Raw genomic sequence first — 16,878 nt, forward strand, 5'->3', positions numbered from 1 at the left:
AAGTGGGCAGGTAACAAACATATGGACATTCATAATTAAAGGTCAACAGGGTGCTGCAAACAGATATTGAGAGGAAGTCTGTGTTCATGCTAATGCCTTGTCAGACAGAGAGGCCAGCGACTCTCTGACACCATCTATTAATAATGAGACAAGATCACAGAAACGTGTTCGGTATGAACCAAACAATGCTGCTCCTGGCAAACAAAGGGCTCTGACAGCAGCATGAGCGAGTGCTCTGAAATCGGGCTGCATGTGCATACGACGTTTTCAGGGATTTGTTTGTTTATTGATGTTTGTGTTTTGTGTTTGTCTCACAGTAGTGGCCTTGTACTGCCTGTTTGTAAGCACGTTTGTACATGAGCCACGACAAGCATGGAGGATGCGCGGGCAGTCCTAAAGGCTGGGAGGGAGGGCGGCTGCAGGAGAGGCTGCGTCACAAGGTACTTTAACAAAAACAACTCTACAAAAAGGAAATAAAAGTACAACTTTTGAATACAACGGTCTGTTGCAGGTTTGAAAGGTAGATTTTTTTCTATTGATTTAGCTGGGGATTCCCATTTATCGAGTGTAACGTTATTCTAACTCCTGAAATTACTTTGCAATAATGTATTTTACAAACAATGTAAAATTGCAACAACAACACAAAAAGAAAAAACAATCATGGGCATTTAAAAGCACTCTTTTTTTGATTGTATCATTTTTTTAAACCAGTGTTTTTTGTTAATGTTATTTCCATATTGATATTTAGATTATTTATGTTAAATATCACAAATAGCTTGTATATAATGTAATCATATTGACTGAAACAATTCAATGTTTCCCAATCAAAGCAGAATCTCTGTTGCTTCGAACACATAAAAAAAGTGAACATACTGCTCCTGAAACACCATCAAACTTTTCTCATCACGTCTTTGTGGAGATGTTTGTACACTGAGGGAGTTTCAGTATTTTTGAAGCATACAAGAAAAAGTATGGCAATTACAACACTCTTCATTCAAACTTAGACAGCGACTGCGTGGTCAGTGTGTGGAGTGAGCGAGCAGAATGAAGTCCTGCTGGTAGTGATATCATTATGTTGCCTGTCCTGTCTGCACAAAGGGATCGGAGTGAGGTCAGGGTAAACGGGGTGTAATCTTCTCATTGAATAGTTCTGTGTGTGTGTGTGTGTGTGTGTGTGTGTGTGTGTGTGTGTGTGTGTGTGTGTGTGTGTGTGTGTGGGTAGGATTAGCGTGCCTCTCCAGTCCTCTGGCTGTAATCAGACGGGACACTGGCTCCACGACGGGCCGTAGCCCCCCCCACCACCCACTGTGTGAGCGCCTCTCTCCCTTTCACCCTGTCATGTGTGTGTTTGGCTCCTGGTTTCAGGGCTCGGCTAGTATGTTAGGAGTTAAAACAATTATTTCTGCACACATCATAGCTTTTATTTTCTAAAAATGTAGATTCTCCCTGTGGAAAGTGACAGAAAACCTTCTAATGGCCGACGCCACATTACATAATTCATGTTTTTTTTTTTTTTTTTTTTATTGCTTACATTCAGATCAGTTGGTTCCTCAGATGTGGCACCGTGCTGGTGAACAGGTCTGAAAGTGAGAGTCCAGCCTGGCCATGGCCACCTCCATCAGAGTGACGGTTTGGAGGTCTTTAGATAAACAGCCATCACTGATCAGGTTAGTCTGAGCCCTCTGACCCTGGACCGGCCTGTCTGCTGTTAGTTTGACCTCTAACCTCTTCCTTTGTCTTCCAGACTCAACTCGCTGGACAACCCAAGTGCCCTCACTTACCCACCCACACATAAACACACGTACATACACACATAGTCCTACTTGGCCTCTTATCCTTGACAGCCCATATGCTCATATTAAGATCTACTTCAGTGATTTCAGGGCAGTTTCAGCCATAAACTCTCATTTAGGGGAAAATTAGCTTTGGTCTGAGTCTTGTTACTATTCAGGTCCTAACATCATTAGTCCATTCTTGTGGCTTTTAAATACCAACAAGGATGGATCGTACCATTCAAATAAACCTACTTTGTTACACCATATGTAATGGAAAAACATTTATATGTTTTACATTATTGTATTGCCATTTGCTGCCCTCCTAATGGTATACAGTGCAATCTGACTATGACTAAGCTTGCTGAAAAAAATGGACTCTATATTGTTTCCAGTCTCTTGTACAACAATGGATTTTCAGCTGCAGAGTGTGACTGACTCTAAAAAGCAAAAATAGTCATCTAAACCCATCTGAACAGGCTTTGATGAAATGTTAGTTTTCCTACACAAATCTCAGTTACCACATTCTGTTAAACTTTTTATTTTAAACTTGCACAACATAGAAATTGTATGTCTGATCTTTCATTTATCTGCGTGGTAGTGCAGTGTAATTGTTGAATTGTAATTGTGCCATATTGGTCAGCTGTCGCCTATTACTGCCACAGAGACGAAGCACCCCCAGACCCAGGGAGACAAACCATAATCAGCTTTACCAATTACCCCCCTTCTCAGACCACTTATTCTGCACAAAATGGCATCACTAATGCTTGACATCACACAAATGCCCCTGGAGCTCTGCAAGAGACTCCAACACACATTTATACTTCCAAACAAATAGACCAGTAAGAAAAGGAAACCGTCGATAATTATTCCATGTCTTTTTTTTTAATTCTTTGCAAGAGAAATTGCTCAGCACAGCTGGACAGTAGCTTTTATAGGAGAAACAGAAGCTGTCCTCAGTGATCCTTCTGGTTAAAACAGAAAAAAACCCCACAAATATTATGCTCTACCGGCCAAATGAGTGACATTTGAAAATGTCATATGTGGTTTCGGGTGGTCACGGCATATTATTTGTATTTGTGTATTTGGCTTTTTTCACTTGGAGTCTTCTAGAAACCATCACGAAGAAGCAAGACTGAATCAGAACAAGAGGATGAGGATGAATGAAGGGCAGGTGGAGAACTGTGGGTGTGCACACACGCGTGCATGCATAAGTCTGTATATGCGTGCGTCTGTGTGTTTGTGTTTGCTGAGGGGCGTTGGGGAGATAATGATAAGCACCACTTAGGCTCTTTGATCACAAAGCTTCATTAATCTACTGTCCGACTGGTATGTCTGGGAAAGTCTTCTGCTGATGGATTAAGGTCCTTTATACACACAATCCACACTCACTGTGTTTGATATTACTTTACCACTTTACAGAAAAAGCTTTGCTCTCTCAGTTCATTCCCAGATGGGGGTCATTGCAACAACCTCTTACTGTACAAGCGAACCTGGAGTGATGCAGTCTTTTGTTCAGATGTTGCTTCTTCTCGCACTCGTCTCTCCCCTCCTTGTCCCAGTCTGAGTTTGTCTGGAGACAAAGGGTTAAGGAGGAACAAACCCTCTGAAGAGCTTCCTGCTTAACCTCTGACCTCATAGTGTATGAGAGCAAGCCAGAGAGAGAGAGAGAGAGAGAGAGAGAGATGAGTAAAAGGAACGTCTAACACATGTATAACTGTGCAGCTGAATCTAAACACAAGTTTGAACAATCAACTATTCTGAAACTATTGCAAATATGAATCCTGTCAGGATGCTTCTCATCTTGATTTGTTAGTTTGTATTTTACCCAAACAAACAGTGTTTCATTAATCACTCATAGAACCATGTTGATGCCTTGAGAAGAGGTACTTTCATCAAATCTGTTATGCTTATTTGCAATTCTTTCACTTGTTGTCTAAGCTCGGAACTTGCCCAGCTTGAATTGAGAGGTTTTCTCTCTCTCTCTCTCTCTCTCTCTCTCTCTCTCTCTCTCTCTCTCTCCATATATATATATATATATATATATATATATATATATATATATATATATATATATATATATATATAGAAAGGTGAAGAAAGGTGGTTTGGAAAATAGTTTATGTTTAAGGCCATAAATCTGAGCACAGCATCAAGACAAAGAGGCCATTTGATTTAAAATTTTTGTTTTTCTTGGTTGCTGTTTTGGACTGAAACTGCGAATGAAAATGTTGAACCTTGCAGTTCACTTCTGCACGTGTGTTTTGTCCTCCTCTGTCATGCGACTCGACCCCTCATTTGACAACAAATACAAATATTCTTTCAAGATAACTTTGCTTTAAGTTCTGATTTGGGAGGTTAACTTTGCAGAGGCAGTGAGAGGACAGCAACGAGGACAGACGACTGATGGTGGTTTAAAAGGGAGTCTCAGAGAAGCAAGGGGGTCCATCAACAAAATCCCCATCTTACTTTGCCCTCCATCCCGACTGACCCCTCCTTTCTCAGGGCAGCAGGTTGTCAGTGAGGCCATCCAGCTGGTGAAGACTAGAGATACCAAACAACCTGTCAGAGATAAGAAGAGGCGGACAAGGTATGCACGGCACCCAAACCACTCAGAGAGTTTCACTGCTCAGTAGAAGAGTTAGAGACCCTTTAGTCTATTATACTTGATAAGACAGCATCGTAAACAGTGTTACACTTTAAACCCTTCTCTCTAACACTCCTAAATGAGGCCATGTTTGTTATCAGGTCCTTCATATTCATACATGCAGGGAAAGTGATAAGCTGCACAGCACTTAAAAGAGTTTCCAATCGTACGGTGCTGAGCACACTTTAAATAACCCCCTGGGAATGTTGATGGCTGGCCTCCACTTCCCTTCTTGTCTCATTGTTAAAAAAGGAAATCTTCAAACGGTCACCTTACTCTCTAAAATTTATTAAATTTCTGTTTATAAATCTGTATTTCCATTGAACAGAAATTTGTTCATCACAACTATTTATCGCCACGTAGAGATGGAGGGTGACACTGGAAACAAACCCTCAAAGAGAAACAAATATCTCTGAACAGTACCATCTTGTTTCACAAGTCAACATCAAACTAGTCTTTACAAATCCAGAGTAATAAATACTATAAGCAGGAACGAGGCTGAAATAAAAAACAACCTATAAAACAAACACTCATGCATTCACACACACACATACACACACACACACACACACACACACACACACACACACACACACACACACACACACACACACACACACACACACACACACACACACACACACACACACACACACACACACACACACACACACACACACACACACAGAAATCAAATGCATATCGAGGAACAATGCAGATTCTGCTCTCTGCCCACTGATGATTGGAAACAGTAGAGCACCCATTACAAGTTACTGCATGTTGGAAACACCTGGGCGGAAACATACAAAACTGCTTCATGACACAAAAATGAAACAAAAATCTCAGTTTGCATTTATCTTGCACAAACAAAGCCACAAATGTTTCTTTACAGTTACCTACATGGACCAATCTGTTAAAGAGAACCAATGTAGCAGTTAGTTGAGTATTACTGCAACCAGTTCATGTTTAAATCAAAAAGGACAGACAGGAGTTGTGTATCAACAACAACACATTTACAGCACGTTATTTCTTCACGTTCAATCCTCGTATGTAAAAACTCAACACTGGACTCGTGAATTATTCACAAACATACAAAAAATAAAAAAAAAGGCCAACACATGCACACATACACTACGCTGCACTCTGAGCTCTGACTGGTCAGCTGAGGATAAGACAGAGCCACGTGCTCATTGGTCAGCTCTCAGTGAGCAGAGAAAGAAGATTGGTCAGAAAAGGGTGACTGAGAGGACAGCTGTGACGGCCGCATGACGCTGAGTTGTGCATTTACCCAGAATGCAGTGGAAACAGTGTTTACAGGTCGTTCTGCCTGTAGCGTGGTCTAAACAAACTGTTTATCTCTATGGTGCAGTGCCTGCAGCTACTACCGCCAGTCTCACTGGAAATTAACTCATAGCATCCTTGAGCTGAGCTGACATAGGCCCTACATATACACACACACACACACACACACACACACACACACACACACACACACACACACACACACACACAGACAACTCGTGTCTTTTTTCCTTTGCTGAAGCCAAGCACAGAGCTGTGCCTTGCTCTGCCGCAGAATGGAAAAAAAAAAAAAAAAAAAACAGTCTGCCCCAGGCTCTGCTGTGAGAGCTGAGATTATTTTGGTCAGTAAATGTTACAGCCTGTCTGACAGGAGGTCACAATTTACACCCTTCACAATACAATAAGAGGGAGTCATTCAGAGGAAAAGCTCAGCACTGTTCACGGTCGGGGGCTCACAGTGAAAACATTTGGATGACACCAGTCCCTGACTTGGCAAAGACATTGGACGACCCCGTAATGTTCACTATGCTGCTGAGAAAGAGCATCACCTGTTTCATGTCCAGGTCCAGTCTTTTAGAATCCACTGCTCCCTCCAGCAGGTAGGAGTAATGCGTCTTACATGGGACCCCTTCACACAACACAAGATCACACTTTTCACAATTATTTTACAAATGTCAAATCATATTTAGTCCATATACACTGCAGCATCTGTCAGAGGAGCCAAAAGGAGGCCCTGAATATCCGTCCGTTTTGGGAGTCTTTCAGGTTTCCGTCTTGTTAACTTAGGAGGCTGCACTCCACTCTGGCACCCCACACCTAATGTGTGTGTGCGTCTCTAGCGTGTGGTACAGAGGAGGAGACAGATTGGACGTGTAGCGAGGAAACTCTCGGAGAGGAGAACTGAGCGGCCTGCTGTGAATGTTTTGAGAGCTCTGAGACGGGGGTCCAGAGCTCTGGCTCTGGTAGGTGTCTTGGCCGATGTGTTCCCCCAGAGGTGGAGAGCTCTGGTGGGCTATAGCACTGAGTCGAGACCCCTGGGGGCTGGAGCTGTAGGTGGGATGAGGGGTATACGGTGGGTATGGTTCCATAGGGGTCATTGCAGCGGGGAGTGGACAGGTGTACGACCAGGGAGCACAGTTCAGTTCATCCATTCTGGGCTCGGAGCTTGCAAACATGCATGCCTGACGTTCTCCCAAGTTTGAGCTGTAGGGGGAGTTGGTGAGACCCAGGGCAGGATTGTTGGAGAGACTGGGCGGAGGAGGAGGGAAGGAGGAGGGGTGATAGTAAGATTCGCCCTCACATGGTGAGCCACCAGTAAAATGTTTCTTGTACGGGTGTGGGTGACTTCCTGCGGAGCAATTCTCTTCGACTGCAGGGAGACAGAGGGAAATGGTGTTAATGAAAATGTAAAACTGGGGAAATCACAGTTCAGAAATTAAATCAATATTTTGACAAATCAAAGTATCTGAAAAAGGTACACATGTAGAGAAACTGAAATAGATAAATAGATAAAAAAGATTATTTTTTAAATCCAGAATTACACACCAGATTTTCATATAAACGAATGAATCTCACTTTCTTTTTAAATAGTTGTGCTCACTTGAAAATAAAGATTACATGTCATGTATGTTTAACCCATTCATAATTTAATGGTTTATAAATTATGATCATCTATATTAGAGGATAATCTTAAATATGTATATATATATCAAAACTTCTTTACAAGCAAAGTGGAAAAGTAATATGTTTTTTTTTTTTTTGATTAATATCTGACGAAACCCATGCAAGTGATTGTATATGAGCAGACAGGAGGATGAATTATGTATTATTTCATTTGGCTGCTGGCTAAACAAATCTAATGTTGATTACACACAGATTGCAAACACAAATCAAATGCTACAAACTGATTTTCACATTTTAGTGCCTGATAGTAAAACAGGCCACCAGTTTCAATAACGTGATACAATCCTGACAGTAAACAAACGACCACTATCAGCAGACTGATGTATAGAAGAAGGATGGATGAATAGAAACACTATTTCTTCACTCTGGAATTATAAAACACACAGCTCCCTCCTACCTTTCCTCTTGGGGCAGTGGTAAACCTGGGGTTGATGGCCAGGCTGCAGGTGCGGGTGGGGGTGGGGCAGGGTGTAGTGTGCGGGTGGGGCACTCAGGAGCTCCTGGGGGCTGTTGCCATTCAAGCCGCTCTCACAACTGTAGGGTGAGCCGACGGCCTCGGGGGAGCCGCGCAGACCCCGACCTTCTCCACTGAAGGGACTCCCAGCGGGACAAGCTCTCTGACGAACGGTACTGCGAGGGACCACTGGGTAATCCTTCCTGGAACACGGAGGGAAAGCGTGGCTTTACAGGAGCAGCAACAGTTTGCTTCTGAGGTCATTTTGTCCTCAAGAAGGCCAAAAGAAATCTGCATCTCCTCAACCTGCACGAGAGCTATTGTTTCATTATTAAATTCAGGATGTGCTTGGTTGGTTTGAGATTTTGTTTTGTTTTCTGTTTTTTCCACTTTTTTTCCCCTCTCGGTCTACTTAGATATTTGCTGTCCTTTCAGCTCTGATTTCTTTCTGTACTCGCTGCCCTCTCGGTGAACTCTGTGGTATGTAGAAGACAGCGTGCCACATCTCCCTGACTCCCGCTGAGATAGCGACACACTCACGCACGCACACACACAGTCGGTGGTGTTGTGAGATAATTCAGTGTTCTAAAAATAAACATCCATCCGTGTGTCACTTCAGATAGACTCTCTCCTCTCCTCTCCTCTCCTCTCCTCTCCTCTCCTCTCCTCTCCTCTCCTCTCCTCTCCTCTCCTCTCCTCTCCTCTCTGAAATCTTTAAACTGCTTGCCACAACAACACTTGAATGTAGATTAGGTCGGCACGCAAACAGACAGCATTTAAGCCTGTCAGCTGATCAGCAGTGACAGCCTAATACACCAGCAGCTACACGTATTTATCAATGCAGCACAGGAACCAATGCTCGGTCGGTGTGTGTGTGTGTGTGTGTGTGTGTGTGTGTGTGTGTGTGTGTGTGTGTGTGTGTGTGTGTGTGTGTGTGTGTTGTGTGTGTGAAGCGTGTTTAAGTTGTGATTTGAGGCAGATTAAACCTTCAGGTGACAGTGGCTCACATCACTTTATATCACTTGGATCTGCTCGCACACACACTCTAAGACCATATGTACCCCATCATAACGACCCTCCCCCCTGGCCGAGGGAGCAAGTGAGAGAATAATAGAAGTTGTTTCCTGTGAAAGCTCACAAGCACGCACACTAACGAGCTTTACTCACCCTTGCAGCTTGGCCATGCGGTGCAGCTCATTGTCGTCGCTGCCTCTGAACCCCTTAGCAAAGGGATTATTCTCAATCTTCAGTTGTGTGATCTGAAGACAAAAAACAATCATAGAGAACCTTTAAGGCGAGACAAAGAGTACAGCACGTTCAAAAGGCGAAACAGAGTCATGCAAGTAGAAGCACATAGATATATAGTTTCCCTCATTGACTGAATCAGTGGTTCACTATTAGGCAGTGGCCCTGCAGATGTTAAAAGCAGTTGTGCTGCAGCTCTGCACGGCTGACATTCCTCAGCAGCCGACGTTTTTAACGCAGAGGACTGTGTTCTCGCCAGCTGACACAGAATAAACTGTTTACCCAAACAGTCGCCAGGTTTAAGGATTTCAGGCCAAAGCTTTTAGAGGTCCAGGGCTTTTGAGCTTTGATGTTAAGTCTTCAAATTTTTCTCAGTGATGTCATGGGAGGTAAACCTTTGTGTTTTGAAGGATTTCATTTGGCCGAAAACCAGGTCCGTCACACTGCGAGCAAGTGGACCTGAGATCTGACACAAGCTCAGCTCCAAACAAACTTTGAAGTGTCAAAAATACTGATAGCCTCTGCTAAACGGCCAGCTCAAAAGCTGTACTTTCTATCTGGGAAAATCACTATTTTAATACAAAAACATGTTATCAGTTGTCTTCCTTTTCTTCTGTATGATGAACTAAATAATAAATGACAATTCTATTTTTATGAATAATATTAAAGCATTTACAGAGACAAACATATTACAACAATTCAAAATCTGGGACAAATAACAGCAGATGGTTTTATTGACAAATATATTAAATAATGTGACGTTGAAGACTAAAAATGCATTATAAGTAATAACTTCATATTTTGTATCATTGTATGAAAGACATTGTTTTACATGCATGGATGCAAAACCTATATGAACCTGAATTTTCAGTCATCATACTTAATGACAGTAACTTAAGAAAATAACAGTTGACAATAGTATTTATTAATTTATTATGGAAAATAGCTTGTCCTTGAAATATTAACAATTATCTATAACATCTGGTGAACATATTTCCGTGAGTATTGGGCATACTTTTTTTTCACTAAGCATTTAATGCACTTACACTATTTGATCATACTATAAATAAATAGAATATGTAAAATGAGGAACAAGATAAAGCGTTCAAAATAAGAAAGAAATCTTTGTGATAAAATACATACACTTTGAGTATTCCTAAATGTAATCTATTCCCCGTGTTTATATTTTTTCATGTTAGTCAATTGTTTAAAAAAAAAAATTCAATTTAAATGAAATTTTATGAAACCCAAAATTAACAAAGTGACTCAAACTTCAACAAGCTGTTCTAGAGGACGTCAAGAAGAAATTGGATTCCGCCAAGATCAAGGGGGAGAAACAGGTCATTAGGCTACAAACACCCTCCCAACACACACACACACACACACACACACACACACACACACACACACACACACACACACACACACACACACACACACACACACACACACACACACACACACAAAGACAGGTTGGTTTTAGCGTTTACAGGTTTATAAACACCAACCAATGATCCATACTAGGTCATATTATGCCATAATATTACTAAAGCTGGATGTGTTCAGTGTGTGTGTGTGTGTGTGTGGGTGTACTTGTGGCACGTGACCAAAGGCAAAACTTCATGTTCGTGTGTCTAATGGTCATACATTTGACAGCAAATTTGCAAACATAAGACTTTGAGATAAATTTCCATAATTGTGAGAATAATGGTGACCTATAGCTTCAGTGGTGAGAAATATCTGCAATTCATATTCACAACTGATGATGTCTGAAAGTCACGATAAATACAAGCACCACTTCACATTACGGAGAATCTCTGTATGTCTGTGCAACATAAAGTGACTTTCATTGTTTTAATAGAATTTTCCAATTTTCTTTATGAGAGTGATAGTTTCTCACTTTAAGCACCGTTACATATCCGAATCCTACCTTGTGGTTCTGGTAGGACGTCACTGCGATGAAGGCCGTCTCAGAGAAGACATGGGTACAGAAAGCAGTGTTTTTGGAGCCAAACCCGTTGTTCTCGTCGGCCTTGACAATATGGAGACGTGGCTGGTATTTGTGCATGGAGTTGAGTATTATCTGCACAGGAGACAGATTGAGAGGGTGAGACTGACAGGACTGTCCAGAACCCCAGATGCTGAGACCTGACCTATGGAGTCCAGCTGGAGATTATGCCTATCTCAAGTTGAGAGGCTTTGATTCACACATTTCCATGGCTGATATTTAGGACTGAGATTTATGGATTAAACCTTAAACAGGTTGTAATGACATATGACAAAAACAATCTTCTTTTGATTGCTACTCTTGAAGGCAGCAGTGAAATTTCCCTGTGATATAAACATCCATAAAGTATTATGTTTATTTTTAGTTTTTAAAAATGACAAAGATGACAGACAAGTTGATCTAAATGTCATCATGTCATGTTTAGATAATGCAAGAACTGATAATAGTATATGTGAAACATTTCTTGTCATATGTGATAGACGATAATGACAGACTCTAAAAGGGATTTTTTTTTCTCTCTGTGGTTTTCAGTGCAAACAAGACGTTCTTCGACAAAAGAAATAATCCAAAAACTATAATAACTCAAAATTCAGAGTACACAACTAAAACTATTCCTTCAACACCACAAATGCTATTTAATTGGATCGTGGACCTCCTGTGTATGCGCGGTTACGCGCACGTGCACGTTTGTTTTTCCCGGCGGGGGTGGGGGTGGGGGGAAGACTCGGTTTAATCGCGGCGACGTGTCCACCGGTGACACGCATTAGCTAATGGACTCTACAGTCATTGAAAGCATTAGCGCTAACTAACGTGCCTGCAATTATATTATTGCCTTTCTTTCTGTTTGTTTTCTGCCTTCACGCGGATCAAGAGGCGCGCGTAAAAACAATGGCGGGTACGCGCTGTGGCGCCGCCGCGCCTGTCACACAGTATGCACACAGTGTGCACGCACCGCGGTGCGCTGCGCTGCGCTGCGCTGCGGTGCTTGGGCATTACGGGGCTGAGGTGTGCGGTGCTGATGTGTGTCGTGTTGTGACGATGTGGGCTGAGTTCTGCTCACGCGCTGCCAGCTGCGCGCAGCGGTGAGTGAGCTCCTCGGGTCATGTCTGCCTGTTTGACCCGTGCGGTGGTTTGTATAATCATTTTTCTTACATTTAAAAACATCACTCAGAATTAATTATTTAAAACGCGCATTACAGCGAGTTGGTTTCGCCGGTGGGCACTTTCAGCGGGCAGTGGATGATTTGTGTCTTTGCTGAAGTTTTTGTCCTTTTAACGTCAAGTCTGTATAAACACGGGCCCTTCGTTTTAAGGACTGAAGCTGTTTTGCACAATGTTAAAGTACAATGTTATTCTATTGTGTCTGAGCAGCAACAAGTGAAAACAACTCAGACCAAGTGAATACAGGAGGTCAGACTCACATGTCCGAAGGGGTCCAGGTGGTTGTTGGTGAGCTTGAGCTTCTGAAAAGAGACGAGCTGACGGCTCCAGTGCGCCCCGGTGGCGGGAGAGTCCGGGTGGACGTACAGCCTCCCGGGCATGGCAGGCTCTGCCTTACCCGTTATCGACCTATACGGTAAAAAAAAACAAAAAAAAAAACGACGTTAAGACACTGACACTCAACAGGTAACAGTGGTTTTATTCTGACCGCGCCAAGGCTATTGCCCTATTGCTCAGGGCCTGATGGGCGCTCTAGTGATACAGACACAATTTTTTTAAAAAAGCGTGCGTGGCTTCACCGACACTGCCACTTGTGGACTTTACCTTCAAAACGGTTTCCAAAAAAACGGCTGCTAAAACATTTGGTAATTCAAGTCAGGGGGGTGGGGAGTTGCGCCAAATTCATGAAACCTCTAGGTTGATTTTTTTTTTTTTTTTTTTTTTATATTTTAACTACAAAAAGTTTTGAATCTGTGTCATATCAGTCAGTAACGTTGTCCCCTCTTTGTCTCTTCACGCTTCACTCATTATAGGACACTTTTTACATTTTATTTTAGACTATCTGTATTAGTACGTAAAGGTGAGTTTTCTGAGGTTTTACACATAAAACAAAATCGAAAAAACTTTTAGTAATACACAAGTTTGAAAAAAGGCCTTCATAACGTACACTGTAAATACCATTTCATGGACACTTTAATTCTTAAATTCACTTATATATGTTCCTCTACTGTTTTGTACTTTTTTCCCCCTTCTTTCTTGTTTGCACTATTTTACTGTTTGTGCACCAATCCCACCAGAACAAATTCCTCGTATACTGTGAGAACTATACGTGCCAATAAATCCGATTCTGTTTGGAAACATTGATAAATATATTGGTAGGTTAAATGAAAAAAAAAAAAAAAAAACCATTAAGAAGATGGTTTTGGAAATAAATTGTTTGGGGTTTTTTTCTCAAACAGGCACGTGATCCTCTGCAGAATCCCTCAGGCTTCTTCTGTAAACACGGAGCGGCTTCATTACGCGCCGAGGTGAGATTCTCTTTCTCAAGCTGAAGTTTATCCGCAGTAAGTTTATGTGATGATCTGAATAGGCGGACCAATGATGGATCTCAATGGCGTGTATAACACCACCACCACCCACCCCCACACACGCGCGCGAGCGCGCGCGTGCACACGGACGCACAGTTGAATGGTGGACTTTTAATCCAGTCGCCTGTCCGCCCCGTGAACCCGTCACATTCTGATGTCACCGGCGGGCAGACATAGGGGGGAAACTCGGGGAAGTAGGCCATCACAGTCTGCAAGAAGCACCCGACCTCTGCACTGCGCCGGGGCTGCGGGTGGAGGGGACAGCCGCACAACAACACGGTTGACTTCAATTTAGCGCTTTTTCTGGTATGATGAGTTTGAAATTTCATTTTTTTTTTTTTTCATGGAACATTGATCACTTTAGATATTCTAATTGGTAGCCTTTGTGGTCAGCATCCGAGAAAATTGTTTACCCCCCCCCCCCCCCCCCCCAAAAAAAAACAAACAACAACACTCAAAACAGACCTATACCCGTTGCACCAATGCGTCCAGTACATTTAAAAGTTATACGAACCATTTATTGTCTGCAAATTTATAGCGATGGTCATCCCCAGGAACAATGTCCATCAAGAGTATGTACTTGGTTTTGGGGTTGAGTCCTGTGACCTTCACCTTGTAGCTGGGGAACATCCTCCTATAGGAATCAGGACATGCAGGGGAAAAAAGAATATTCACTCAGCAACACAGTGGGGTTTGCATTATCAAAACACACAACGTTAGGTTGAAATGAATGGAAATAAAAAAAAATTAAGAATAAAAAAAAACATCCTGAGGGCCTTTCGGACCACAATTCATTAAAAGCGCAGTCTCGTTAGAATAAAGTTCAAGAGCAGAAAACACAAAAAGTGTAAGTAATTAAGTGAAACATTATTGTGAGATACCTTCCCGCTTTGGTGATGATCATTTCAGTTCCCACTTCATCAAACTTAGTCCAAAGCTCTCTGTCATGAAGGAACACCTTGATTCCCTCCATCCCCTGCAGCACAACATACAAATGTAACAGCTTTTACTACAATAAAGTGAAAAGACTGAGAAATAATATAAACGTAAAACACAGATTGTTACTATAAGTTAATTACTTGTGCGACTTCCAAATGAGAATTCCATTATCTATTATTATTCTATAACTTCTTATAACTTCAAATATGGACTACTGTGCGCCCCATATGTGACATATTTCATACTATCCACACTATGAATAAGTTCCTGGTTGTATTTATGATGTTTTGTTATATGTTTATGAATACGCATATGCGTAATGATGTAACTTATGTTGTGCGCGTGTGTTTATATGGGCAACACAATTAATTATATTGAAAATGATCCTAACATTTGGGCTGGTACCTGCTGCTGACTGGATGCAGTCTGCGGTGAAGCGGGTGAGTTTAAACTGAAGCTGTGATTTTCCTGCTTGGTGTCTTTTGGAGAATCCATGCAATCCGAGTCCGGGCGCTCTGCAAGGCCGAACTGGTCCCCTCCGTTTGCCATGCCCCACTGTCTCACACACACACACACACACACACACACACACACACACACACACACACACACACACACACACACACACACACACACACACACACACACACACACACACACACACGTTTTTGGGTTTTTTTTTGCGTCGGCCCCACACATAAACACACTCGGCTGTGTATAACATTTGACAATCTGATCCATTCAAACGAGCTGTTTGACAGACTGTTGACACAAAACATTGGAGTTTATTGTTGCTGCATTATATAATTCATGCTACTTCTATAAAACTAATTCTAGAAATATTCAACTTCTTGGTTGGACAAGCTGTGGAACAGAAACAATGTCGCAACTACAACAATGAGTGCAACACGGTCCTTTGTTGAAGGACGCACAAAGCGGCCGTTAATACGCCGATTGTGGACTTTGAGTTTGTGGCGAAAAGAAGAAGCAAAAACAACACAAAGCCCCTTTTTTGCAAAATAAAGACATTAGCTCAGATTAGATTAATGGCTCTCCCAGCGAGTAACACTGTAACTGATCCAATAACCTAATTACAGGCTTCTACTGAAAAAAGATTAAATGTGCGTGAACTTGAACTTCATCATTGTTTTCGAAGAAGGATTTGGCTACTGAACATACACGTCTGTGTGGACAAATGGACAAAAACATAAGCAACAGACTGTATCTATGTGTTACTGCTCAATCAATTTTTGTGTAATTTTGCTTTTTTTGGCTTGATTATTATTGCAAATGTAAACAACAATTTATACTAGCAGAATTGTGAATTATATGAATGTCTGCAGCTTTAAAAATTTATACACTGACATCAACCACAGCCTGTGTGTCATATGCGTGTGTGTTTTGGATAGTTTTCTCTGAGGGCCTTTACCTCAAACGCACTGCTCTGTGCTGCATGTAGAGAACACGCTCATCACGCTCCTGCGCGCTCTGCAGGCTGCTGGCGTATTTTGTTGTGGCTTGCTTGTACTTCCAGTGGATTGTTTCTTATAAATTCAGCCGTCCAAATGTTTCCTCGTCGTTTCTCGAAAATCCTCTCTGTTCCCTGTGCAATCTGAACATATCATCGGGTTTGTTTTGTATCTCCAGCGTCCGTGAGGCGGCGTGCACGGCGCGCCTCGTCCTCCCAGCTGCCTCAAACGCGCGGCTCCACCGGAGGCTCTGATCCGTTCACAGCGGCAGTAATTTCTCCCTCATTTGTCTCGTTGACTCTGTATTGTCCTCGCGGACCCGGCGGCAGCCCTGATCTGAACCCCGCTCATCAGATCTTTCATTACAAATGGAGTCAAGTCCGCCCCACATGTTCTGCCCTCCCCCTGCCGCTTTCTCTGCTCTGCCATAGGTCTGCACTGTGCATCGGTATCTGCAGCCCAAATCACGGCCGTGGCACTGGCCAATGTGCACAGACTTACACAGACGTGCGCGCACCAACGCGCACATAAAACCTTGACGCATGCACGCACATCAGAGAAAAAAATCTAAAAAAAATCAAAGAAATATAAAATCTTGTTATTACACATACTTTTCCCAACTATTAATGCTCTAGCTCTACCGGAACCTTATGATCTGAAGTTCCAAAACTTATTTTAACAAGTCAAGGTGTTCATTTTCTACCTTAAACGTCGTAATGTCCTGATTGCTCAAGAGGGTTGTTCTCTGTTTAGGAGGACATTTTTACTCTTCTATTGATCAGACCTGCTCACCAGCAATGAGCACGAGAGACACCTGTTAATAGACCAAAA

General features: G+C 42.3%; 1 protein-coding gene across 1 annotated transcript; it reads right to left on the reverse strand.

The window, feature by feature from the left end:
• Window positions 1–5,249: 5,249 nt before the first annotated feature.
• Window positions 5,250–16,413, reverse strand: tbx5b (T-box transcription factor 5b). Its single transcript, XM_080467531.1, has 9 exons — window positions 16,008–16,413; window positions 14,984–15,133; window positions 14,521–14,615; window positions 14,154–14,273; window positions 12,533–12,680; window positions 11,034–11,186; window positions 9,026–9,117; window positions 7,802–8,061; window positions 5,250–7,090 (listed from the first exon to the last, which is right to left on the reverse strand). Exons 2-9 carry the CDS (start codon window positions 15,125–15,127, stop codon window positions 6,504–6,506), a joined length of 1,599 nt encoding a protein of 532 aa, XP_080323657.1. The 5' UTR covers window positions 15,128–15,133; window positions 16,008–16,413; the 3' UTR covers window positions 5,250–6,503.
• Window positions 16,414–16,878: the final 465 nt, after the last annotated feature.

This window comes from Lipophrys pholis (assembly GCF_963383615.2).
Source record: "Lipophrys pholis genome assembly, chromosome: 7".
NCBI classification, from domain to species: Eukaryota; Metazoa; Chordata; class Actinopteri; order Blenniiformes; family Blenniidae; genus Lipophrys; species Lipophrys pholis.

Excerpts from the sequence above, each read along its gene's own strand:
- tbx5b (XM_080467531.1), bottom strand. The coding sequence starts at position 15,127 with ATGGCAAACGGAGGGGACCAGTTCGGCCTTGCAGAGCGCCCGGACTCG. Across the intron at positions 9,118-11,033 it reads CGTCCTACCAGAACCACAAG|ATCACACAACTGAAGATTGA; the intron begins GTAGGATTCGGA and ends TTTTGTCTTCAG. Across the intron at positions 7,091-7,801 it reads CCACTGCCCCAAGAGGAAAG|TCGAAGAGAATTGCTCCGCA; the intron begins GTAGGAGGGAGC and ends GTCTCCCTGCAG.